The following is a 27,532-nucleotide window of genomic DNA, read 5'->3' on the forward strand; positions in this document are numbered from 1 at the left end:
AACTGCATCTATGCCTAAAAAGTCCACCTTCAGGTTATCATCCGAACCCCTTCCAGTATTAAGTTGCAAAGCAACAGACAATTGCATTAAGTATGGTGCGTAATTTAATCAACAACTACATCCTTAGACATAGCATCAATGTTTTATCCCTAGTGGCAACAGCACAACACAACCTTAGAACTTTCATCACTTTGTCCTGTGTCAATGCAGGCATGAACCCACTATCGAGCATAAGTACTCCCTCTTGGAGTTACAAGCATCTACTTGGCCAGAGCATCTACTAGTAACGGAAAGCATGCAAGATCATAAATAACACATAGGTATAACTTTGATAATCAACATAACAAGTATTCTCTATTCATCGGATCCCAACAAACGCAACATATAGAATTACATATAGATGATCTTGATCATGATAGGCAGCTCACAAGATCCGACAATGATAGCACAATGGGGAGAAGACAACCATCTAGCTACTGCTATGGACCCATAGTCCAGGGGTAGACTACTCACACATCACACCGGAGGCGACCATGGCGGCGTAGAGTCCTCCGGGAGATGATTCCCCTCTCCGGCAGGGTGCCGGAGGCGATCTCTGGATCCCCGAGATGGGATCGGCGTTGGCGGCGTCTCTGGAAGGTTTTCCGTATCGTGGCTCTCGGTACTGGGGGTTTCGTCACGGAGGCTTTAAGTAGGCGGAAGGACAAGTCGAGAGGGGGCACAGGGGCCCCAGATGACAGGGCGGCGCGGCCAAGGGGGGGGGCCGCGCCGCCCTAGGGTTTGGCCCCCCTGTGGCCCCACTTCGTTTCGTCTTCGGACTTCTGGAAGCTTCGTGGAAAAATAGGCCCCTGGGCGTTGATTTCGTCCAATTCCGAGAATATTTCTTTACTAGGATTTCTGAAACCAAAAACAGCAGAAACTTGACAACTAGCACTTCGGCATCTTGTTAATAGGTTAGTTCCAGAAAATGCACGAATATGACATAAAGTGTGCATAAAACATGTAGATAACATCAATAATGTGGCATGGAACATAAGAAATTATCGATACGTCGGAGACGTATCAGCATCCCCAAGCTTAGTTCTGCTCGTCCCGAGCAGGTAAAACGATAACACAGATAATTTCTGGAGTGACATGCCATCATAATCTTGATCATACTATTTGTAAAGCATATGTAGTGAATGCAGCGATCAAAACAATGTATATGACATGAGTAAACAAGTGAATCATAAAGCAAAGACTTTTCATGAATAGCACTTCAAGACAAGCATCAATAAGTCTTGCATAAGAGTTAACTCATAAAGCAATAATTCAAAGTAAAGGCATTGAAGCAACACAAAAGAAGATTAAGTTTCAGCGGTTGCTTTCAACTTGTAACATGTATATCTCATGGATATTGTCAACATAGAGTAATATAATAAGTGCAATAAGCAAGTATGTAGGAATCAATGCACAGTTCACACAAGTGTTTGCTTCTTGAGGTGGAGAGAAATAGGTGAACTGACTCAACATTGAAAGTAAAAGAATGGTCCTCATAGAGGAAAAGCATTGATTGCTATATTTGTGCTAGAGCTTTGATTTTGAAAACATGAAACAATTTTGTCAACGGTAGTAATAAAGCATATGCATCATGTAAATTATATCTTATAAGTTGCAAGCCTCATGCATAGTGTACCAATAGTGCCCGCACCTTGTCCTAATTAGCTTGGACTACCTGGATTATCACCGCAATACATATTCTTTCACCAAGTATCACAAAGGGGTACCTCTATGCCGCCTGTACAAAGGTCTAAGGAGAAAGCTCGCATTTGGATTTCTCGCTTTTGATTATTCTCAACTTAGACATCCATACCGGGACAACATAGACAACAGATAATGGACTCCTCTTTTAATGCTTAAGCATTCAACAACAATTAATTCTTTTCTCATTAGAGATTTGAGGATATTTGTCCAAAACTGAAACTTCCACCATGGATCATGGCTTTAGTTAGCGGCCCAATGTTCTTCTCTAACAATATGCATGCTCAAACCATTCAACTCAGTGTAGATCGCCCTTACTTCAGACAAGACGAACATGCATAGCAACTCACATGAATTTCAACAATGAAAAGTTGATGGCGTCCCCAGTAATCATGGTTATCGCACAACAAGCAACTTAATAAGAGATAAAGTGCATAATTACATATTCAATACCACAATAGTTTTTAAGCTATTTGTCCCATGAGCTATATATTGCAAAGGTGAATGATGGAATTTTAAAGGTAGCACTCAAGCAATTTACTTTGGAATGGCGGAAAATACCATGTAGTAGGTAGGTATGGTGGACACAAATGGCATAGTGGTTGGCTCAAGTATTTTGGATGCATGAGAAGTATTCCCTCTCGATACAAGGTTTAGGCTAGCAAGGCTTATTTGAAACAAACACAAGGATGAACCGGTGCAGCAAAACTCACATAAAAGACATATTGAAAACATTATAAGACTCTACACCGTCTTCCTTGTTGTTCAAACTCAATACTAGAAATTATCTAGACCTTAGAGAAACCAAATATGCAAACCAAATTTTAGCATGCTCTATGTATTTCTTCATTAGTGGGTGCAAAGCATATGATGCAAGAGCTTAATCATGAGCACAACAATTGCCAAGTATCACATTACCCAAGACATTATAGCAATTACTACATGTATCATTTTCCAATTCCAACCATATAACAATTTAACGAAGAAGAAACTTCGCCATGAATACTATGAGTAGAAACCAAGGACATACTTGTCCATATGCTACAGCGGAGCGTGTCTCTCTCCCATAAAGTGAATGCAAGGATCCATTTTATTCAAACAAAACAAAAACAAAAACAAACCGACGCTCCAAGAAAAAGCACATAAGATGTGATGGAATAAAAATATAGTTTCAGGGGAGGAACCTGATAATGTTGTCGATGAAGAAGGGGATGCCTTGGGCATCCCCAAGCTTAGACGCTTGAGTCTTCTTAATATATGCAGGGGTGAACCACCGGGGCATCCCCAAGCTTAGAGCTTTCACTCTCCTTGATCATGTTGCATCATACTCCTCTCTTGATCCTTGAAAACTTCCTCCACACCAAACTCGAAACAACTCATTAGAGGGTTAGTGCACAATATAAATTAACATATTCAGAGGTGACACAATCATTCTTAACACTTCTGGACATTGCATAATGCTACTGGACATTAGTGGATCAAAGAAATTCATCCAACATAGCAAAAGAGGCAATGCGAAATAAAAGGCAGAATCTGTCAAAACAGAACAGTTCGTATTGACGAATTTTAAAATGGCACCAGACTTGCTCAAATGAAAATTCTCAAATTGAATGAAAGTTGCATACATATCTGAGGATCATGCACGTAAATTTTCTTAATTTTCTGAGTTACCTACAGGGAGGTGGACCCAGATTCGTGACAGCAAAGAAATCTGGAACTGTGCAGTAATCCAAATCTAGTACTTACTTTTCTATCAACGGCTTAACTTGGCACAACAAAACACAAAACTAAGATAAGGAGAGGTTGCTACAGTAGTAAACAACTTCCAAGACACAAAATAAAAACAAAGTACTGTAGGTAAAAACATGGGTTGTCTCCCATAAGCGCTTTTCTTTAACGCCTTTCAGCTAGGAGCAGAAAGTGTGTATCAAGTATTATCAAAGGATGGTGCATTCTCAGCGGGGTGCGGAGTTTTCTCGACCATGCATAGTATATTAGATACATAAGTTTTAGCATCTCCCTTTTCATTAGTCTTAGGCGTGCTACTCTCATCAAACAAATTTTCAGGAACAAGCCAAGCATAGTTATTTTCTAGTGCATCATTCATGGCTAAGAGTTTACATGGTATTGGTGCTTTGATCTCCCCACCATCATCAATATTATTAGTGTATCTTATTCTATCCATGTCCATCTTTTCAAGGAGACTAACAAAATTAGTATGAGAACCAAGCATATTAAATTTAGCAAAGACCTTTCTAGCTTCTCTTGCTAGACCACCAAATTCTCTAAGAAGGGTTTCTAAAACAAAATCTTTCTTTTCCCCTTCTTCCATATCACCAAGTGTGAAAAACATGTGTTGGATTATAGGATTAAGATTAACAAATTTAGTTTCCAACAGGCGAACTAAATGCGCAGCAGCAATTTCATAAGTAGGCGCAAGGTCTACCAAGTGTCTATCCTCAAAATCGTCAACGGTACTAACATGGTTGAAGAATTCTTCTATATTATTTCTCCCAATTATAGACCCACGTCCTACCGGTATGTCTTTTGTGGTAAAATTAAAAGGGAACATGATGAATCAAGTAAAGTAAATGCAAGTAACTAATTTTTTGTGTGTTTTTGATATAGCAAACAAGATAACAAATAAAGTAAAACTAGCAACTAATTTTTTTGTATTTTGATTTAGTGCAGCAAACAAAGTAGTAAATAAAACTAAGCAAGACAAAAACAAAGTAAAGAGATTGAGAAGTGGAGACTCCCCTTGCAGCGTGTCTTGATCTCCCGACAACGGCGCCGAGAAAATATGCTTGATGGCGTGTAACTCACACGTTCGTTGGGAACCCCAAGAGGAAGGTATGATGCGCACAGTGACAAGTTTTCCCTCGAAAGAAACCAAGGTTTATCGAACCAGGAGGAGCCAAGAAGCACGTTGAAGGTTGATGGCGGCGGGATGTAGTGCGGCGCAACACCAGGGATTCCGGCGCCAACGTGGAACCTGCACAACACAACCAAAGTACTTTGCCCCAACGAAACAGTGAGGTTGTCAATCTCACCGGCTTGCTGTAACAAAGGATTAACCATATTGTGTGGAAGATGATTGTTTGCAGAAAACAGTAGAACAAGTATTGCAGTAGATTGTATTTCAGTAAAGAGAATTGGACCGGGGTCCACAGTTCACTAGAGGTGTCTCTCCCATAAGACAAACTGCATGTTGGGTGAACAAATTACAGTTGGGCAATTGACAAATAAAGAGAGCATGACCATGCACATACATATCATGATGAGTATTGTGAGATTTAATTGGGCATTACGACAAAGTACATAGACCGCCATCCAACTGCATCTATGCCTAAAAAGTCCACCTTCAGGTTATCATCCGAACCCCTTCCAGTATTAAGTTGCAAAGCAACAGACAATTGCATTAAGTATGGTGCGTAATGTAATCAACAACTACATCCTTAGACATAGCATCAATGTTTTATCCCTAGTGGCAACAGCACAACACAACCTTAGAACTTTCTGTCACTGTCCCAGGTGTCAATGCAGGCATGAACCCACTGATACGTCCAATTTGCATCACTATTTTATATCATAATTTGCTGTTATTCATTGATATATTTCATATTGGGACACAATACTTATGTTATTTCATCTATTTTGCATGTTTCATCATTATTGGAGGATCAAGCACCGGAGCCAGGATTCTGCTGGAAAAAGCACCGTCAGAACGCAATATTTCAGAAGATCAACTGTGGAAGGAAATTATACCAAAAATCCTATTTTTCAAGATGACGAAGGAAGCCAGAAGGAGGGGCCAGGATGACCCAGGGTGGGCCCACACCCTAGGGCGGCGCGGCCCATGCCCTGGCCGCGCCGCCATGTGGTTTGGGGGGCCCACGACCCCTTTCGCCTCCTTTTCTTCGCGAAACCCTTCGTCCCGAAGACCTAAGCCACAGAGGGTACCTCGCGAAGAGTTACAGCCGCCTCTGCGGGGCGGAGAACACCAGAGAGAAAAGAGCTCTCCGACGGGCAGGAATCCGCCGGGGAAATTCCCTCCGGGAGGGGGAAATCGACGCCATCGTCACCGTCATCGAGCTGCACATCATCACCATCACCATCATCATCATCTCCACCATCATCACCGCCGTCACCACCGCTGGACACCGTCACCGCCGTAGCAATTTGGGTTTGATCTTGATTGTTTGATAGGGGAAACTCTCCCGGTATCGATCTATACTTGTTGTTGATGCTATTGAGTGAAACCATTGAACCAAGTTTATGTTCAGATTGTTATTCATCATCATATCACCTCTGATCATGTTCCATATGATGTCTCGTGAGTAGTTCGTTTAGTTCTTGAGGACATGGGTGAAGTCTAAATGTTAGTAGTGAACTATGGTTGAGTAATATTCAATGGTGTGATATTTAAGTTGTGGTGTTATTCTTCTAGTGGTGTCATGTGAACGTCGACTACATGACACTTCACCATTTATGGGCCTAGGGGAATGCATCTTGTATTCGTTTGCTAATTGCGGGGTTGCCGGAGTGACAGAAACCTAAACCCCCGTTGGTATATCGATGCAGGAGGGATCGCAGGATCTCAGAGTTTAAGGCTGTGGTTAGATTCATTCTTAATTACTTTCTTGTAGTTGCGGATGCTTGCAAGGGGTATAATCACAAGTATGTATTAGTCCTAGGAAGGGCGGTACATTAGCATAGGTTCACCCACGCAACACTTATCATAACAATGAAGATTATTTAGCCGTATGTAGCGAAAGCACTAGACTAAAATCCCGTGTGTCCTCGAGAACGTTTGGTCATTATAAGTAAACAAACCGGCTTGTCCTTTGTGCTAAAAAGGATTGGGCCACTCGCTGCAATTGTTACTCTCGCACTTTACTTACTCGTACTTTATTCAACCGTTACATCAAAACCCCTGAATACTTGTCCGTGAGCATTTACAGTGAATCCTTCATCGAAACTGCTTGTCAACACCTTCTGCTCCTCGTTGGGATCGACATTCTTACTTATCGAAGATACTACGATACACCCCCTATACTTGTGGGTCATCAAGACTATTTTCTGGCGCCGTTGCCGGGGAGTGGAGCGCTATTGGTAAGTGGAATTGGTAAGGAAAACCTTTCTTGTTGTGCTGATTTTATTTCTCGCTGCTGCTATAAGTCATTATGGAGAGATCTTCTCTTCAATTTTTATTTGGGAAATCTACTACTACTGCAACGGTAGTGGATGAGGCGCCAGGTGAGGAAGTAATACCATATAAAATACCTATGAAAATTATTGAACGTGTTATGGATAACCGCTATGAAGGGGATGGAACTGTCCATCCTGGTGATCATTTACTGTTTTTGCATGAATTATGCGGGTTATTCAAATGTGCAGGTATTGCTATGGATGAAGTGAGGAAGAAACTATTCTCTTTATCGCTGTCCGGTAAGGCGGCGCATTGGTATAAATTACTGGATAATGGGGATTCTATTGAATGGAATGATATTGTGCCCCGGTTTTATTCTAAGTTCTACCCTCCAAGTGAAATTCACAAGGATCGGAATCGCATATATAATTTTTGGCCTCATGATGGAGAGAGTATTGCCCAAGCTTGGGGGAGATTGAAGTCTTTAATGCTCAAATGCCCCATTCATGAGCTTCCTGGTAATGTTATTATTGATAATTTCTATGCAAGACTTTCTTTTCAAGACAAGACCTTGCTGGATACTTCTTGTTCTGGATCATTTACACGCAACAAAGAAGAGTTTAAAAGGGACCTTCTTGATCGGATCCAAGAAAATACTGAAGGTTGGGAGAACGACAAGGATAGAGAATCAGGTATAATTTATGATTATAAATGCATTGAAGCTTTTATGGATACTGATAAATTTCGTAATATGAGTGCTACATATGGTCTTGATTCTCAAGTTGCTGTAAATCTTTATAAAGCTTTTGCCTCTCATTATGAATTGCCAAAGAAGAATTTTGATAAGTATCATGAACCGTATAAAGATACAATTGATTCATCTATTAATAAATGCGTTGTAGTTGAAACTGCTGATCATGTTATTCCTGAAGCTTATATTGAAAAAACTCCTTTCCCTGCTAAAATGAAGGAGTATTCTGTTATAAATAGTGCGGTTCATAAAAGTGAAAAGAAACCTGTAGAACCTGAAGAACAAATAAAAGTTGAACCTGCTGTAGCAATAGTTAAAGATCTTGTGACTGAAAATGTGGAGGATGGTCATATTATTTTCTGTGAAGATGCTTCTAATATTGTTTCACATCCTAATAAACCCAAACAAGCTAGTGTTCCTATGTTATCTGTTAAAATTGGTGATCATTGCTATTATGGATTATGTGATATTGGTGCAAGTGTTAGTGCTATTCCTTATGAGCTTTACACGGAGATTATGCACGAGATTGATTCTTGTGAACTTGAAGATATTGATGTGGTTATTCAGCTGGCTAATAGAGAAACTATTTCTCCAATTGGTATTGTTCGAGATGTGGAAGTTCTATGCGGTAAGATTAAATATCCTGCTGACTTTTTGGTACTTGGTTCTGCTGCTAGTGATTATTGTCCTATTATCTTTGGTAGACCTTTTCTAAATACTTGTGGAGCTATTATAGATTGCAAGAAAGAGAAAATTTTGACTAAATTTGCTGGTGAATCTTATGAGTTTAACTTCTCTAAATTTACTAAAACTCCTTATAAAGCTGATTTGCCTAGTAATGATTTTAAAATGGAGCAGTGTGCATCTATTGTTCTTGTTCCTAACAATCCTTTGCAGCAACATTTGGAGGATAGCGAGAGTGAAGTTTTTAGGAAAGAAAGAGATGAGCTGGAGGAAATTTTCCTTCGCCAACCTATTCTCAAGCATGATTTACCGGTGGAAGATTTGGGTACAACACCGCCACCAAAGGAAGATCCTGTCTTTGATTTAAAACCTTTGCCTGATAATCTTAAATATGCTCATGTTGATGATAAGAAAATATATCCTGTTATTATTAGTTCTAAGCTTTCAGAGATTGAAGAAGAAAGGTTATTGGAGATATTGAAGAAGCACCGAGGCGCTATTGGCTACACTCTTGATGATTTGAAGGGGATTTCTCCTTCTATTTGCCAACATGCTATTAATATGGAAGATGATGCAAAGCCTGTTGTTGAACATCAGCGTCGTCTAATTCCGAAGATGAAGGAAGTGGTAAGGAATGAGGTATTAAGACTTCTTGAAGCTGGTATTATATATCCTATTGCTGATAGTAGATGGGTTAGTCCTGTGCATTGCGTTCCCAAGAAAGGAGGAATGACTGTTGTGCCTAATGATAATGATGAGCTCATTCCTCAAAGAGTAGTTGTAGGGTATAGAATGTGCATTGATTTTCGAAAAGTTAATAAAGTTACTAAGAAAGATCATTATCCTTTACCATTTATTGATCAAATGCTAGAAAGATTGTCTAAAAATACTCATTTTTGCTTTCTTGATGGTTATTCTGGGTTTTCACAAATTGCTGTTAAAGCTAAAGATCAAGAGAAAACCACTTTTACTTGTCCCTATGGAACTTATGCTTATAGACGCATGCCTTTTGGTTTATGTAATGCTCCTGCTACTTTTCAAAGATGCATGTCTGCTATTTTTCATGGTTTTTGTGAAAGTATTGTAGAGGTATTCATGGATGACTTTTCCGTCTATGGGAATTCTTTTGATAGTTGCTTGCGAAACCTTGATAAAGTTTTGCAGAGATGTGAAGAAACTAACCTTGTTCTTAATTGGGAGAAATGCCACTTTATGGTTAATGAAGGAATTGTATTGGGACATAAAATTTCTGAGAGAGGTATTGAAGTTGATAGAGCTAAAGTTGAAGCAATTGAGAAGATGCCCTATCCTAGGGACGTTAAAGGTATTCATAGTGTTCTTGGTCATGCTGGGTTTTATAGGAGATTTATTAAAGATTTCTCCAAGATTTCAAAACCTCTTACTAATCTTCTTCAAAAAGATGTACCATTTGTTTTTGATGATGATTGTAAGGAAGCTTTTGAAACTCTTAAGAAAGTCTTAACAACTGCTCCTATAGTTGAACCTCCTGATTGGAACTTACCATTTGAGATTATGTGTGATGCTAGTGATTTTGCTGTAGGCGCTGTTCTTGGACAGCGAGTAGATAAAAAGCTGAATGTTATTCATTATGCTAGTAAAACTCTTGATGCTGCTTAAAGAAATTATGCTACAACTGAAAAGGAATTATTAGCTGTAGTCTTTGCTTGTGATAAATTTAGATCTTATATTGTTGATTCAAAAGTTACTATTCATACTGATCATGCTGCAATTAGATACCTAATGACAAAGAAAGATGCTAAGCCGAGGCTTATTAGATGGGTACTTCTTTTGCAAGAATTTGATTTACATATTGTAGATAGGAAAGGTGCTGATAATCCTGTTGCCGATAATTTGTCTAGATTGGAAAATATTGCTTATGATCCTGTTCCTGTTAATGATAGTTTTCCAAATGAACAATTGGCTGTAATAAAGGTGAGCTCGCGAGACAGTCCTTGGTATGCTGATTATGCTAACTTTATTGTTTCCAAGTACTTGCCTCCAACCTTTTCAGCTCAGCAAAGGAGGAAATTCTTTTATGACTTGAGGCATTATTTCTGGGATGACCCACACTTATATAAAGAAGGAGTGGATGGTATTATGCGAAGATGTGTTCCCGAATATGAACAACAGGAGATATTAAGTAAATGTCATGGTAGTGCTTATGGAGGACATCACGCCGGAGAAAGAACCGCGCAAAAGGTTCTACAATCAGGTTTTTATTGGCCAACTCTCTTCAAGGATGCAAGAAAATTTATTCTATCTTGTGATGAATGCCAAAGGGTTGGTAATATCTCCAGACGTAATGAAATGCCTATGAATTATACTCTTGTTATTGAACCATTTGATTATTGGGGATTTGACTTCATGGGACCTTTTCCGTCTTCAGAAGGTAACACTCACATACTTGTTGCTGTTGATTATGTTACTAAATGGGTGGAAGCTATACCTACAAAAAGTGCTGATGGTGAGACCTCTTTAAGAATGCTTTTAGATATTGTTTTTCCTAGATTTGGAGTACCTAGATATATTATGACTGATGGAGGTTCTCATTTTATTCATGGAGGTTTTAGAAAAACTCTTGCTAAGTATGGTATTAATCATAGAATTGCTTCCGCTTATCATCCTCAAACTAGTGGTCAAGTAGAATTATCGAATAGAGAAATTAAATCTATTTTGGGAAAGACTGTTAATAAAACTAGAAAGAATTGGGCTAGTAAATTGAAGGATGCACTATGGGCTTATAGAACTGCTTATAAAAATCCCATGGGAATGTCACCTTATAAAATGGTTTATGGGAAAGCTTGTCATTTACCTTTAGAACTAGAGCACAAAGCTTATTGGGCTGTTAGAGAATTAAATAAAGATCCTAAACTTGCCGGTGATAAGAGGTTGTTGCAATTGAGTTCTCTAGATGAATGGAGAAATGAAGCTTATGAAAATGCTAAACTCTTTAAAGAGAAAGTTAAAAAATGGCATGATAGGAGGATTATCAAAAGAGAATTTAATATTGGGGATAAAGTCCTATTGTATCGGTCTCGTCTCAGATTCTTTGCAGGGAAATTACTCTCGAAATGGGAAGGACCATATGTTGTCGAGGAGGTGTATCGTTCAGGAGCAATCAAAATTAGCTCTCTCCAAGGCAATGCTACGCAAGTGGTGAATGGACAAAGACTTAAGCATTATATCTCAGGTGATTCCTATAATGTTGATGTTGATATTATTCAAGTGGAAACACCGGAAGCTTTCATCAAAGGGCAAATTGACAGTCCGCCAGAACTCGACTTTGAATAGGTAACAGTACTGGTAATGAAAAGTACGCAATTTACTTTCCGAACTATATTTTTGCTGTTTTTGGAAAATATGAGAAATTACGAGTTCGAAACGGAGTGGAAAGGACGCACGAGGGGGCGCCACCATAGGCTGGCGCGGCCAAGCCTGGGCCCGCGCCGCCCTAGGGTTTGGCCGCCCCGTCGCCCCTTTCCGACTCTGGTTCGATCTGGTACTTTCCGTTTGTCGTGAAAAATTTTGCTATATAATCCCCCGGACCCCTGGAGGTCCGTATATCGTGTTCTCGACGTGTTTTGTTTCGAGCTGTTTCTGCCAGGATCTGTTTTCAGTTTAGAAGCGCCATGGTGTCCAAGAACAAGGGCAAGGGGCTTTCGGAGGAAGAAGTGAAGGAGGTGCCATCAAGACAAGAGCAGCAAGCCGGAGGGAGCAAGCAAATCTTGGTGGGATCTGTTGACACTCGACGTTCTTTTTCTCATAACCTGCAGGGACCTTTGCCACCCGCTCTTAGCCTCGACTCCTTTCCCATGATGGAAGAAGTTCTACGGATTACCGATGAGTTTTGTGATCAATATCGGGCTCTAAGAAGGGAAGTGGAGATACTCCAGGAGGAGAATTGCCGTCTCCGAAGAATGATTGAATACCACTCGATTCGCATCACAAGGTCGTCATCGCCAATTTCAGATAACAATGAATCTCTTCGAATCTTAGTGCAGAATTGTCAAGCTGAGAAACTGAAGTTGAAGGAGCTTATTAAGAAGCGCGGGAGGAGTTCATCACCACCATCTTCGGAGGAGTAACTCATCATCGGTATTGGCATCCCCTTGGTTTGTTCCAAGCTTGGGGGAGTGCCGCGGTATCAAATTATCACTACCTTTTATTTTTATTGTCAAGTAGAGTCATATCATGAGTAGGGAAGTTATCATATAAGATGGGTTGCAGTTTGGAAGTATCTCTCCTTTAGTTGGTTATCTATGTATCCCTTGGTGTGAGTTATCGTTATGGAATATTAATGAGAAGTCTTATCATTTACATATTGCACATCTTATTCTAGTTTGCAATCTCTATTATATGATTTACCTTGTCATTAGTATTGGTATCACTTTGGGAGCATTGAATAAATCTATTTGGTTTTGGCAAACTTAGCATTGGTCAATAGCAACAACACTTTGGGGTTTAAGTAGAAAAGAGAAATACATGTAGATGTTTCATTGTCTTTCTTTCTTGATTAGCTCATAGCTTATTATTCTGAAGTTAAAATTGTTTGTGCTTACAAGGAAGATGCATGATTGTTTCTATCACATGTATATTTGTTTGTTTCCCTCGACTCTTATGCTTGCTAATTAACCTTGCTAGCCAAAGACCTGTACTGAGAGGGAATACTTCTCGTGCATCCAAACTTTAACCCAAACCTATGCCATTTGTGTCCACCATACCTACCTACTACATGGTAATTTCTGCCATTCCAAGTAAATACTTCATGTGCTACCTTTAAACAATTCAAAACTTAGTATCTCTTATTTGTGTCAATGTTTCATAGCTCATGAGGAAGTATGTGGTGTTTTATCTTTCAATCTTGTTGGGCAACTTCCACCAATGGACTAGTGGCTACATCCGCTTATCCAATAACTTTGCAAAAAGAGCTGGCAATGGGATTCCCAGTCCCAAATTAATCAAACTAAATAGACACTCCTCCATGGTATGTGATTGATGGACGGCACCCGAAGGATTCGGTTAGCCATGGCTTGTGTAAGCAAAGGTTGGGGGGAGTGTCATCATCATAATAAAACCAAAATAAAAAGGCACTCCTTCATGGTATGAGATTGTTGGCAGGCACCCGAAGGATTCGGTTAGCCATGGTTTGTGAAAGAAAAGGTTGGAAGGAGTGCCACACAAAATGAAAATAATATGGGAGCCGCTCTTAGGAGGTTGTCTGGCAAGGGGGCTAGAGTACCCGCTACCAGTCGTTGACAACAACAAAACACCTCTCAAAATGTTACTTTTATTATCTCTATATGATTTCAAAACTGAAAAAGCTCTAGCACATGATTTAATCCCTGCTTCCCTCTGCGAAGGGCCTGTCTTTTACTTTATGTTGAGTCAGTAAACCTATTTCCCTCCATCTCAAGCAAGCATTTGAGTAGTTGTGATCAAACCATTATATTGTGATTTACTACATCATGTCTTTTATTCTTCCTTGTTTAGTACAAGTTTTATCTGAATGAATAAAGCTTTGCAAGTTATCAATGATCATGAAGAGACCATTATGATTGAGTATGAAAGTTGTGCCTTATAAACTTTAACATGAGAGCGCTGCTCAATGAGATAAATATAATCTGTTAATTGTTCTCTGACCAAGAACGAAGTTTGCCATCACCAATGATGATTTCTTATGCACCTTTATTTGTGATTACCTTGTACTTGTTTCAAGTTGAGTTATATGAGGAAGTTGTTTACTATAATGTCTTGTGTGAATGAATATGATGCTTCTTGTCCGTATTCTATTTATCGACTCTTCACTCCATAAACATGTGGTCCTGTCTATCGAGCTCAGTTTCGCTTGGGGACAAGCGAAGTCTAAGCTTGGGGGGAGTTGATACGTCCAATTTGCATCACTATTTTATATCATAATTTGCTGTTATTCATTGATATATTTCATATTGGGACACAATACTTATGTTATTTCATCTATTTTGCATGTTTCATCATTATTGGAGGATCAAGCACCGGAGCCAGGATTCTGCTGGAAAAAGCACCGTCAGAACGCAATATTTCGGAAGATCAACTGTGGAAGGAAATTATACCAAAAATCCTATTTTTCAAGATGACGAAGGAAGCCAGAAGGAGGGGCCAGGATGACCCAGGGTGGGCCCACACCCTAGGGCGGCGCGGCCCATGCCCTGGCCGCGCCGCCATGTGGTTTGGGGGGCCCACGACCCCTTTCGCCTCCTTTTCTTCGCGAAACCCTTTCATCCCGAAGACCTAAGCCACAGAGGGTACCTCGCGAAGAGTTACAGCCGCCTCTGCGGGGCGGAGAACACCAGAGAGAAAAGAGCTCTCCGGCGGGCAGGAATCCGCCGGGGAAATTCCCTCCGGGAGGGGGAAATCGACGCCATCGTCACCGTCATCGAGCTGGACATCATCACCATCACCATCATCATCATCTCCACCATCATCACCGCCGTCACCACCGCTGGACACCGTCACCGCCGTAGCAATTTGGGTTTGATCTTGATTGTTTGATAGGGGAAACTCTCCCGGTATCGATCTATACTTGTTGTTGATGCTATTGAGTGAAACCATTGAACCAAGTTTATGTTCAGATTGTTATTCATCATCATATCACCTCTGATCATGTTCCATATGATGTCTCGTGAGTAGTTCGTTTAGTTCTTGAGGACATGGGTGAAGTCTAAATGTTAGTAGTGAACTATGGTTGAGTTAGGGTTGAAAACGGAACGGAAATGGACGGAAATATGTCTTATCGTTTTTGTTTTCACCTATCTTGACAGAATCGAAAACGAAATCGGAAACCCCGGAAACGAATATGGAAGCGAAAATCACCGAAAATGAATATGGAGCGGATACGGAACGGATATGTTACGAAAATGAATATTTGTCGCAATAAAATAGCGGCATATTACCTTGGTATGTATAACGAAAAGGCACATATAACGAAATAGACAATAAAACAAGGAATATCACTCAACTTCAACAAGCGGCAATTCAACATAAAGTACTACGTAACAGACATAGCTTAACACTTAGACAAGCACAAGTTCACATAAATATTTTTGCGTCGACACGAAAACTGTTCGTGGGCAGTCGCTTTGCCGCCTGATCGCTCGTCTTGTAGGAAGAAGCCGTGATCGCTACGATCGCTTGGGAGTTGGGACTAGGTCTTGTGGAATCGTCCCAAACAGAGATGAGTTGTCGGGACTCTAGGCGGCTGTCTATAATTAGTAGGTGGCCTGCAGACCTAGTTTCATGTGTAAATGTAGGCCTACCAAGAGCATGGGCCTCTCTAGGTTACATTTGCGGAAACTTTTCATATTTGTTTATCCGGAATTTTCTTTGCCGTTTTCGTTTCCGTCGGAAACAGCTCCCTCGTTTTCATTTTCGTTTCCTTTTATGATTCTTCCGTTTCCTTTCGTTTTCCGCAAAATGCCATTTTCTTTTCCCTTTTTTGCTCTCCATTTCCTTTTTCTTCGAAAACGGACGGAAAGTTTCCCTTTCATTTTCAACCCTAGGTTGAGTAATATTCAATGGTGTGATATTTAAGTTGTGGTGTTATTCTTCTAGTGGTGTCATGTGAACGTCGACTACATGACACTTCACCATTTATGGGCCTAGGGGAATGCATCTTGTATTCGTTTGCTAATTGCGGGGTTGCCGGAGTGACAGAAACGTAAACCCCCGTTGGTATATCGATGCAGGAGGGATCGCAGGATCTCAGAGTTTAAGGCTGTGGTTAGATTCATTCTTAATTACTTTCTTGTAGTTGCGGATGCTTGCAAGGGGTATAATCACAAGTATGTATTAGTCCTAGGAAGGGCGGTACATTAGCATAGGTTCACCCACACAACACTTATCATAACAATGAAGATTATTTAGCCGTATGTAGCGAAAGCACTAGACTAAAATCCCGTGTGTCCTCGAGAACGTTTGGTCATTATAAGTAAACAAACCGGCTTGTCCTTTGTGCTAAAAAGGATTGGGCCACTCGCTGCAATTGTTACTCTCGCACTTTACTTACTCGTACTTTATTCAACTGTTACATCAAAACCCCCTGAATACTTGTCTGTGAGCATTTACAGTGAATCCTTCATCGAAACTGCTTGTCAACACCTTCTGCTCCTTGTTGGGATCGACATTCTTACTTATCGAAGATACTACGATACACCCCCTATACTTGTGGGTCATCACCCACTATCGAGCATAAGTACTCCCTCTTGGAGTTACAAGCATCTACTTGGCCAGAGCATCTACTAGTAACGGAAAGCATGCAAGATCATAAATAACACATAGGTATAACTTTGATAATCAACATAACAAGTATTCTCTATTCATCGGATCCCAACAAACGCAACATATAGAATTACATATAGATGATCTTGATCATGATAGGCAGCTCACAAGATCCGACAATGATAGCACAATGGGGAGAAGACAACCATCTAGCTACTGCTATGGACCCATAGTCCAGGGGTAGACTACTCACACATCACACCGGAGGCGACCATGGCGGCGTAGAGTCCTCCGGGAGATGATTCCCCTCTCCGGCAGGGTGCCGGAGGCGATCTCCTGGATCCCCCGAGATGGGATCGGCGTTGGCGGCGTCTCTGGAAGGTTTTCCGTATCGTGGCTCTCGGTACTGGGGGTTTCGTCACGGAGGCTTTAAGTAGGCGGAAGGACAAGTCGAGAGGGGGCACAGGGGCCCCAGATGACAGGGCGGCGCGGCCAAGGGGGGGGCCGCGCCGCCCTAGGGTTTGGCCCCCCTGTGGCCCCACTTCGTTTCGTCTTCGGACTTCTGGAAGCTTCGTGGAAAAATAGGCCCCTGGGCGTTGATTTCGTCCAATTCCGAGAATATTTCCTTACTAGGATTTCTGAAACAAAAAACAGCAGAAAACAGCAACTGGCACTTCGGCATCTTGTTAATAGGTTAGTTCCAGAAAATGCACGAATATGACATAAAGTGTGCATAAAACATGTAGATAACATCAATAATGTGGCATGGAACATAAGAAATTATCGATACGTCGGAGACGTATCAACGTCGATCTCATCTCGGCACCCCGCAGGCCACCTCCTCCGTGTCATAGCTGTAGAGCTCCGTTTAAAAATCTATTCCTACCCGTGTATTGCCCCTTGTATCAGCACCATGACCCACTTGTCATTCGATATACCGAAGCCCCACTCGTGCGTGTTTTGGTCAGGGATACAGCGATGCTTACGGTCAAACAAAGATGGATGGTCTGACGTGTCTTTGCGGGCTCTACGTGGCCCCACTAGTCAGAAGATAACGGTCAACCGTCGGGCAACCGGCCGTTACAACATCTGTGATGGTTCCAGACAAGGTCTTGGGGAAAACTGAGGAAAAACTAAGGAGCTGGGGAAAACTGAGCACAACTAAGGGAGGGAGGGCACGAAAATAGAAATCCCAATAAGTTAACAACAAGTTTAATAGGAAAACAACAATTCCAACGCAAAAACCAAGAGTGCCACCTAAGGGCAGATCCGAGTCATACCAACTATTCTCTACAGGGTTTACAAAAAATATTTAGTATTACAACAAAATGTTCAATTTTTTTAAAAGTAATATTATACGAGTAATAAAGTGTTTAAACAACAAATATTTTGCTACATGTAGGTTTACAACAAAAATCGCCATCCATTTCCACAAAAATTGCAAACTATTACAACAACAAAAAAATGTGTTTGTCGCTATAAAAAATTGGTTAAGTGATAGCTACATATTTGATTACAACAAAAATCAACAACTATTTTATTTAAATTTATAAATGATTACAACAAATAAGTTAACAACAAGTTTAATAGGAAAACAACAATTCCAACGCAAAAACAATATTCCAATGCCAAAACATAGCTTTACAACAAATTTAAAACATATTTACGACAATAATTAACAACGAAAAGCAACAAGTAATCTGGGTGTTTACAAAATATAGCCACCAACATATTTTAACCAGAAAACAACAAATCTCATACCAAAAATATATTTACAATAAATCAATAATATATTTACAACAATAATTAATAACAGAAACAACAAAAAAAAGGTATCCGCGCCCCATATCACCTTGCCCATATCCTGTCCTCCAGTACCTCCCACGCCGGCGAGAACTCCGGCGTCGACAGCACAACAGTGGTACCGAGGGTCGCAGTAGCTGGCCAGTAGGAGGTGGAGAGCACGCTCGTCAGGGATGGGGAGGGCGCTCGCTGGGAGGAGCAGGGGCTGCTCGCCGGGGGAGAAGCAGGGCGGCATGCTCGTTGGGCGGCGCGCTCGCTGGGGAGGAGCAGGGCGGCACACTCGCCGGTGGAGCAGCATGGGACCGCCGGGGGATGAGCAGGGTGGCTCGCTCGCGGTGAAGGATCTTGGACACAGAGCTCGCCGGGGATGGAGCTGGGGCGGCGCTCGCCGGTAGAGGAGCGGGGGCTCGCCGAGGGAGGCGCAGGGTGGTGCGCTCGCGGGGTTGAAGTTGTGGCGGCGCGCTCGCCGGTGGAGTATCTGGAGCTCCCCGGGAGGATTGGGGGAGGAGCGCCATCGGTGGTAGTTGGAGAGAACGATGAAGAGGATAAGGACGGTGGGGCCCAGCCACGTGCGGGTTGCGCGACCCACGACCCACGACCGATCTTTTGACCACGATCGGCCGACTGATTGGAAGCGTTTTCCTTACTACATCCGCTACTCTCTTCTCTCAATCTCGACCCCGAGACCGTAGCTCGCGCGAACCCTAGCACCCCCTACAGGCCGCCGTCGAGAATGAACAAGCTGGCCTCTCGCGGCTTCTCAAGTTCCTCGCCGACCTCCCTCTAAGCGGCTTGGCGCACGGCTCCTCTCATCGGACTCCAGGCATGGACTCTCATCCGGAAGAATTGCGGTCGGTTCCTCCAGACGAGCCGCCGCCCATCTCTCTGCACCACGCTCCGTCTCGTCGCTTCGAACGCCAACCCATGGTCAAGCATACCGTCGGCACCGCTCCTAAGTCCGGCTGCCCCACAACCTTGCGCGTGGTCCGGATCTGGAGCCGAAGCGCCCGACCTCGATCTTGCTCGTTGCGCGACCTTCTTCCTCCGCCGTGAAGAAGACCGATGGCGCCTCTCCAGAACCGCCATAGAGGTATCCTCTTCTTCTAACCAAACATTATCTAGATACAATCTACTACCTCTGTTCTTTATTAATTGACGCCAGGCATGTACGTGTGTAGGCAACTTTCTCTGTACAACTCACGTCAATTTAATCCGAACGGAGGGAGTAGATGCGATCGTTGATGTCGTCCTGGCTCGGCGGTGTGGCATATTTTTCCGGTGCCAGATCTATAGGCTGAAGCCGCTCGAGATGTTTCTACAGGAGTGTATCCCTTCCCGAGAAGAACGGGCTACACCTCGACCTGACGGCTCGCCGCCGTCCAGGACGCGGGCAGCATCAGCTGGGATGACGACGTGAACCAGATCTTCTTCAAGTACGACCCCATCCACCGAACCTTCACTAAGTCAGGTATGCACGTCTCCCTCCAACATATACCCGAATTCATATTCTAGAGAAGATCATGTCTACCTGTAGAGATGTGTCTACAGGTATCGAGTAGTTGCAGTGAACACAATTCCGGACAAATCCAGTCCTGATACTGATCGAGCTCCACCCACATCATTTTCTTATGATATTTTTTGCTACTCTGCCTATAGCTTATGGTATTAGGATAAATTGGGCCAGGAGATTGCTAACCTGCATCCATTATTTCCCAGATGGTGGTAGAGTAGATGGATGTTACCCAGAATCTGCCAGTCAAATACGTGTTTCTGCTCCAGTTATTTGTATTCATGTGTTATATATAAGATAACTTGATACTATTCGGATTTGTGTAGCTAATCAGTACCTAATGTTTCTGTTTGCTTTAGTTGAAAATGAGGAGTAGAATGTTTCATTTTGCTATAGTTTCTTCTGTATGTAGTTAATACCTGTAACTTGTCATGTTGATTTCAAATTTATAGCTTTTGTTTCCTACTGTACAGCTCATAAGTGTCCCAGGTAGATGGATGATTAAGCTACTTGTTTGTCTTTTCCTTTCTGTGATTTTGTGATTCTTTCTTCCCTAATTGACTATTTTCTAGGATCAATGTCTTAGAAACCTCTGTTTGGTGTTGTTCATATAGGCTACTGTCACAGTGTACATCATGATATACATAAAGTAAAATGTAGCATAAACAAATGCTCTTGCCAGATTATCAGATTATCCATTGCCCTGTCTTAAGTCTGGCATTTGTATGATTAATCTGACCTAATATTTTTTAATCACATTAATTGATTTGGTATGGATCAGGATCTAGCATTACTTCAGATCTTGCCTTGCATGTATTGTTGTTTGTCAGATCTGGGCTCACATGTCATCGGACTACATGATATGTTCTTCCTTTTAGTATTCTTGAAGAATCACAGCTGCATTATATCTTGAGAAATGCTGATTACGACATGCTTGTTAATTTCATTTCTTGTTTTCTGTGATCTACAAATGAAAACTATCGAGAGATATATTCTGTTGTTTATGAGACAAGGATGCTGTGATCTACAAATGAAAACACAATGCTATTTGGGTATTCCAGATTTCAGTCTGTTGCTTGCATGCCTAGTTTTGAGAAAATGCTCTTATTGGTCCAGTAGTCCTTGCAATATGACCCTGCAGTAGCTAGATGATTATGAATTATTCAGCAAGATAATAATCATATGCCAATCTTCTTTCAGATACTTAACTATATGAGAATGAATTGTGTTAAATAGAAGTTATGGTCAATTACTTTTTTTAACATAATTCATTCTAGTGCTTTGATGTGTATCGTGTGAAAAATACATTAATAAACTGAATTACTTCATGGTAGCTATGTTATCATGCACTGGGTTAACTTTATTAATATTTCTTCCACTGTCCCAATTTAATGAACCGTTAGTTTTTTCAGCAGCTTCATTAGCATTGTTTAGTTTTTTATGTATGGAACTTCTTAAACTACTATCTAATTTGTTGTCAAGTTAGTTGGTTGTCATTCCTAATCAGCTTAATAAACCTTTATAGTTTGGGTTTCTAGGAAACATAGAAAATATAAATCTACTATATCCTGGAGTTACTAGAAGAAGTAATCCTATTTTCCTTCTTTTTCTTGCAAGTGCAAACACAACTGTTACTATCTAGCTAGGTACAGCTACCCTTGTATGGGGATTCTGTTTCCAGTATCTTGCACCAAAACATATTCACTGATAGTTCTACTGTGATTTATGTATGTGCACAGGCTGCCTAGAAATTAGCATGATGTAGTTGTTTTTTTTATTTTGTTCCCAACTAATCTGTTTTATAACTCTCAGGTGTTGGTCGCCACTTGCAAGAAGGGTCTACGTGGAAGTTAATTTGTTGGTAGCAACTGGAGATCTGGCTGTGTGGAAGTTATTTTGTTGTTAATTTATTCATGCTTTGACTAGTATTGTCCTGCCGTGGGTTCACTTTGGGAGAGATTTAGATGGCAGTGTTTGATTGCTGGGTTTTTACTGCATATATGTGATTTAAGCCATGTGAATATTGTAATAGACTTAATTGTTGCTGTTGTGAAAACAATGTCATGTATTCTTCGGTTCTGACTATTTGTTGTTTAATCAATGCAAAATCATGGGAAAATAAAATCTGAGAAGAGGAAATGGTAAGTTGCGAGTAAAAAGGTCAAGGCCCAAAAAAGAAAGTGGATATAAATAGCCTATGGCCCAAAAACCGAATGGACAAAAAGACAGCTAAAAAGACCCAAGAGATGAACGTACTGAAAAAAGGCTAAAGCTTAAAAGAGAAATATAACAAAAAAAAATCTGGTATTAATGGGCTTGGCCCATGTAGACCACTCAAATGGGCTGGCTGATTTTGGATTACGACGATTTGATTTTGTCATAATTTGGCTTGTTAGACTAGCCACGTAGGATCTGATGTGGCATGGCCAGATCCGAAGTGACGATATTAGATTGTCATAGATGTTATGACGATGCAATATCGTCATAGACGATCATGACGATTCCAAGTAGAAGGTCGTGTTGGTTGATTCCTGACGCTCCGTTTTTGACGATTCATTTTTTGTCATATTTCTTGTAGTGAAACTGGAAAATCCAACGGGAGATGGTGCCCTTGTTGGTTCTACCGAGGACGAACATCCAGAAACCTCCACTACTGGCTTCGTCTGGCCCGTAGCCAGATTCGCTGCAAAGAAAGAACACTCTAAGTTCTAACTATCGGTATCCGAGCCGGATTCGCCGGTGTGGTAGTGCCTGCGGCACGCCGTGTCGTCGAACACCTTGACGATCATCTCGCCATCACCCTCGTAGAGGAAGGTGAGATGGCAGCCGCGCTCGAGCTCGAGGTCGCGTGCGAACTTGTCCCACCCTGTGTGTAGGTACATCTTCTCCTGCCCGTCGAACAAGACCTCCACGGTCCAGCGGCAGAAGTTGCAGCTGGCCTCCCGTAGCTGCAAATGCGCCGGCTCGATGCCATCGACGAACTCGGCGAACTTGTCCGGGAGCCGCTTGATGTTGAGTGGGTCATCGTCGATGCGGAGGAGGAACTCGAAGCAGCGGTCCTGCTGCGAAGACGAGGAGGGCGCAGGCCATGGCTAGCGTGGAGGCGTAGCTGCTCCACCACGACGACCCCTGCCCCGGCCCCGGGGGCGCCCAGGGCCGCGGCCTCGACCGCCTCGCCGGCCACCAGGATCGGCCATGGACTTCCTCGCGGGCCTGGCTGCGTCGCAGGAACACCTAGGCGGCGCTACGGTCGAGCTTTGTGGTGGCTAGGGTTTCTTTGGAGGAGTGGATGAGGAAGAAGAACGTGCAGCCCCTTTATATATGCCGGAGGCGTGCGGTGGCCAGAGGACGCGTGGCGTCGCCATTAACGTGGTTAGCGGAGGTGGGCTGCGGCCGCTCGGCAGCCGAGGCATCGCCATTAACATGGCGCGGACTGCCGAAGCGACGCAGCGGCGCAGTCGCTAGCGCGTTTGAGAAGACGCATCGACGCAGGGTCGCTGCCAGGCGGGCCCAATGAAACGTTCGCCAGACGCAAGCGGACACTTTGCGCGTCCGCAGAGACGCATCCGAGGCCCATATTTGTGCCAGGCTTGCGTCTCCGCGGACGGCCCGGTCACTTTGCGTCGCCTCGCTGGAGGTGGTGCCAGACGCATTTCTGGTCACGACGGACGAAAACGATCGCTCAGTGTCCGTTTGCGTCGCGCCGCTAGAGATGCCCTCAAGAAAGACAATACCGACCGGTGTGGCCAGAAGCAAGAGGTAGAGCAACTAGCACTCCATGCACAGTGGTGTTAGATGTATATATATGTATATTGTAGTTTCCCCATATGTTAGGGGGCTTCCTGCATATTTGCACCTGTACATGTACTATATATTGTGGCCTTTGGCCCCTGGTAATACAACAAGCATATTGCCCTAACATGGTATCCGAGCAAAAATTGGTCCTCCTCCTCTAGTCCGTACGGACGTCCTTGAAGCTTGTTCCGGTCGTTGTTCCGGCCGTCTCTCTTCTTCCGACCGCCGCCCCGGCTCTTCCCGACGCGTCCCCGGCCGACTCATCTTCTTCCCGGCCGGCTCCTCTTCTTCCCGGCTGGTCTCCTCCGTCTTTCCGATCTCCTCCGGCCGCAGCACCTCTGTCCACCGCCAACCCACTGGTCGCTGCCCGCCGCCCGCTGCCTCCCGGCTGCTCGTCTGGCCCGCTGCCGCCCACCCTGCCCACCTCCGCTTTTCCGCCGCGTCGAGTCCCGCAGCGAACTCTCGCTCGCGTTTGACTTCGATCTATTTTGTTTCGATCTGATCTGAGAAAAAAAACGAGAAAAAAGGAGAGCTATGTCTTCCTCATCGGGCTATGTTGCGATTCCTCACTGCCCGGTGATTTTCGATGGCGCGAATTATCCTGATTTTGATGCCTTCATGTGCGTTCACATGTGCGGTCTTCGTCTTTGGGGTGTGCTTTCCGGCGAGGTCTCCTGTCCGCCGCGCCCCATTGCTCCCCGTTGCCCTTGCCCCTAATGCTACTCAGACGAATAAGGATGCAGCCAAGAGTGCTGATGATATTGCTCTGGCTGATTATGACCGGAAGGTCCAGGACCACTCTACTGCCGTTGCGACTTATCGGCTGGATCTGACTGACTACACTCAGTGGAAAGATGAGGATGCTCGTGCTGCTGCTATTCTCACCTCCAGTGTTCTGCCTCAGTATGCTGCTGAGTTCATGGGTCTTCCCACTGCTGCTGCTCAGTGGGCTTTTCTTCATCGGTGCTATCAGCCGTCTGGCGATGCTCTTTACCTGTCCGTGGTCCGCCAGGAGCATGCCCTTCAGCAGGGTGATTCTACTATTGATGAGTTCAACACTCAGAGTCCTGCTATTTGACGTCAGCTTGATTCTCTTCGTACAGCTGTGTGCACCTGTCCCTGCTGTCTGACTGTGCGCGCGGATCTGGAGTTTCAGCGCATTTTTGAGTTCTTGTCGCGACTCCGTAAGGAGTTTGAGCCACGCCGTGCACAACTGCTAGCCCGTGGTCGTGTTCCGTTATCTGAGGTACTGGCTGAGCTTCGTGCTGAGGAGACTCGTCTTCGTGGTGCTGGTTCCCTCTGTACTTGCTGCTCGTGGCCCTCCTGTGCCGTCTGCTCGTGGACCTCCTACGCCGCCGACTTCATTGCGGTCCCCAGCACCGCCGATACTCTCTACTCCTCCAGTCCAGGGCCAGAGTTAGCCTCAACAGCCTCGTGGTACAACATCACCTCCCTGCACCTACTGTGGTAGGTCTGGTCACACTGTCTCTAGCTGCTGGCAGAGGGATCCCAGCTTATGTCAGCGGCATTATACTCGTCGGCAGGCTAGTTCTTCAGGATCTTCTGCTGTTGTGCTATCTGATCAAGACATTATTCGTGGTCTTCGTGGTCTGCTCGCTGCTACAGGCTCTTCCTCGACGGGTACTGCTGGTTATGTGCCTGGCTCTTCTGGCACCGCGCGACCACCACCTTCTACACAGTCAGGTACGTCATCCCCGTGGTATCTGGATTCTGGAGCTTCTTTTCATATGACTTCTGCGTCTTCTATTCTCTCTGCTCTTCACTTGTTTCTCCTATCCGTGTTATCACGGCTGATGGTACCTCTCTTCCTATTTCCAGTCGAGGCACCCTTTCTACTTCCTCTTTCTCTGTTCCTGATGTTTCTCATGTTCCTAGTCTTAATATGAACCCGTTTTCTGCTAGTCAGCTTACTGATTCTGGTTGTCGCGTCATTCTTGACGCTGATTCTTGTGCTATTCAGGACCACCGTACACATGCCCTGGGTTGAGCTGGCCCTCACAGCCTTGAGTCCCCGGAGCTCTGGGAGTTAGACTGGCTTTGCGTTCCTCCTACTGACACTTCATCTGCCAGTTCTCCTGCGGTTGTTGCTTGTGTCACTGGATCTTTTCAGCAGTGACATCATCGGCTGGGTCACCTCTGTGGCTCCCGTTTATCGTCATTAGTTCGTAGTGGTCTTCTGGGGTCTGTCTCAGGAGATGTGTCTTTGCATTCGTGTCAGGGTTGTAGGTTAGGAAAATAGATTCAGCTTCCCTATCCTACTAGTGCGTTTGTATCTCACCGACCTTTTGATTTAGTTCATTCAGATGTTTGGGGTCCGGCTCCCTTTCCATCGAAAGGGGGTCAACGATACTATATTTTTTTTATTGATGATTTTTCGCGGTACACCTGTTTGTTTCTTATGCACTCTCTCAGTGAGGTGCTCTCTATTTATCGGCGCTTTACAGCCATGGTTCGTACTCAGTATTCCACGCCTATTCGTGTGTTTCGTGCTGATTCTGCAGGAGAGTATATCTCCCAGCACCTGCGTGGTATCCTTGCTGAGCAGGGCACCCTTGCTCAGTTCTCGTGTCCCGGCAACCATGCTCAAAATGGTGTCGCCGAGCATAAGCATCGTCATATTCTTGAGACTACCCGTGCTATGATGACTGCTTCCTCTCTTCCGCCGCATTTCTGGGCTGAGTCTGTCGCTACGTCGACTTACCTCATTAACATTTAGCCTTCTGCTGCCCTTCAAGGTGGCATTCCTCTCGAGCGTCTTTCTGGTCGCTCTCCCGATTACTCGATTCTTCGTTTATTTGGTTGCGTTTGCTATGTCCTTCTCCCTCCTCGCGAACGCACCAAGCTGACCGCTCAGTCTGTTGAGTGTGTCTTTCTCGGATACAGTGATGAGCATAAGGGCTATCGTTGTTGGGACCCTGTTGGTCGTCGGATGCGCATCTTTCGTGACGTCACGTTTGATGAGACGCGTCCCTTCTATCCTCGCCCTACCTCAGGTACTTACCCGGTGGATGATATCTCTTTTCTTCTTTTTCCGGATGCACCCCTGTTGTCCCTTCTCCTCCTCCTCCTAGTTCTGATACGACCCCTTTGATTTCGGCGCCATCCTCTCCTCCGTCTAGTTCCCCTAGTACTCCTCGTTCTCCGGCTTCGGATCCTTCCGATGCTGTCCCTTCTTCCTCTTCTTCTGATGAGTTGTCTTTTGCTGATGAGCTCCCTCCTTCACGGCCTGTTCGTTAGTGTCGTGCTCCAGCCCGTTACTCTCCTAGTCAGTATGGTCTCTCTGTCGTTTCTGAGCCGACTTCTTATCGGGACGCCGAGCGTTATCCTGAATGGCAGCTTGCCATGGCTGAGGAGATCGCTGCGCTTGAGCGCACTGGCACTTGGGATCTTATTTCTCCCCCTTCTGGTGTTCGTCCTATCACGTGTAAGTGGGTCTATAAAATTAAGACCCGCTCTGATGGATCTCTTGAGCGTTATAAAGCGCGTCTTGTGGCTCATGGCTTTCAGCAGGAGCACGACCGTGACTATGATGAGACTTTTGCCCCTGTGGCTCATATGACCACCGTGTGTACTCTCCTTGCTGTTGCTTCTGTTCGACGCTGGTCTGTGTCCCAGCTTGATGTTCAGAACGCTTTTTTAATGGTGAGTTGAGTGAGGAGGTTTACATGCAGCCTCCTCCTGGGTATTCTGTTCCCGATGGGATGGTTTGTCGTCTTCGACGTTCTCTCTATGGTCTGAAACAGGTCCCTTGTGCCTGGTTTGAGCGCTTCACCTCGGTGGTGACTGCTGCTGGTTTCTCTCC

General features: G+C 43.8%; 1 protein-coding gene and 1 long non-coding RNA gene across 2 annotated transcripts in view; one reads left to right on the forward strand and one right to left on the reverse strand.

Moving 5' to 3' along the window:
* LOC139833829 (uncharacterized) overlaps window positions 1-18,639 on the reverse strand; it is a 31,694-nt gene extending 13,055 nt beyond the window's left edge. The window contains exon 1 of the mRNA XM_071824181.1: window positions 18,454-18,639. Within this exon, the coding sequence (XP_071680282.1) occupies window positions 18,454-18,639 (186 nt within the window). The remainder of the gene's footprint in view (window positions 1-18,453) is intronic.
* A 163-nt stretch (window positions 18,640-18,802) lies between these two features.
* LOC139833203 (uncharacterized) lies at window positions 18,803-22,020 on the forward strand. Its single transcript, XR_011748535.1, has 3 exons — window positions 18,803-19,494; window positions 19,583-19,872; window positions 21,727-22,020. It is a non-coding gene; the product is annotated as an uncharacterized lncRNA (long non-coding RNA).
* Window positions 22,021-27,532: the final 5,512 nt, after the last annotated feature.

The sequence above is a fragment of the Lolium perenne genome, chromosome 7, assembly GCF_019359855.2.
Source record: "Lolium perenne isolate Kyuss_39 chromosome 7, Kyuss_2.0, whole genome shotgun sequence".
Lineage (NCBI taxonomy): Eukaryota > Viridiplantae > Streptophyta > Magnoliopsida > Poales > Poaceae > Lolium > Lolium perenne.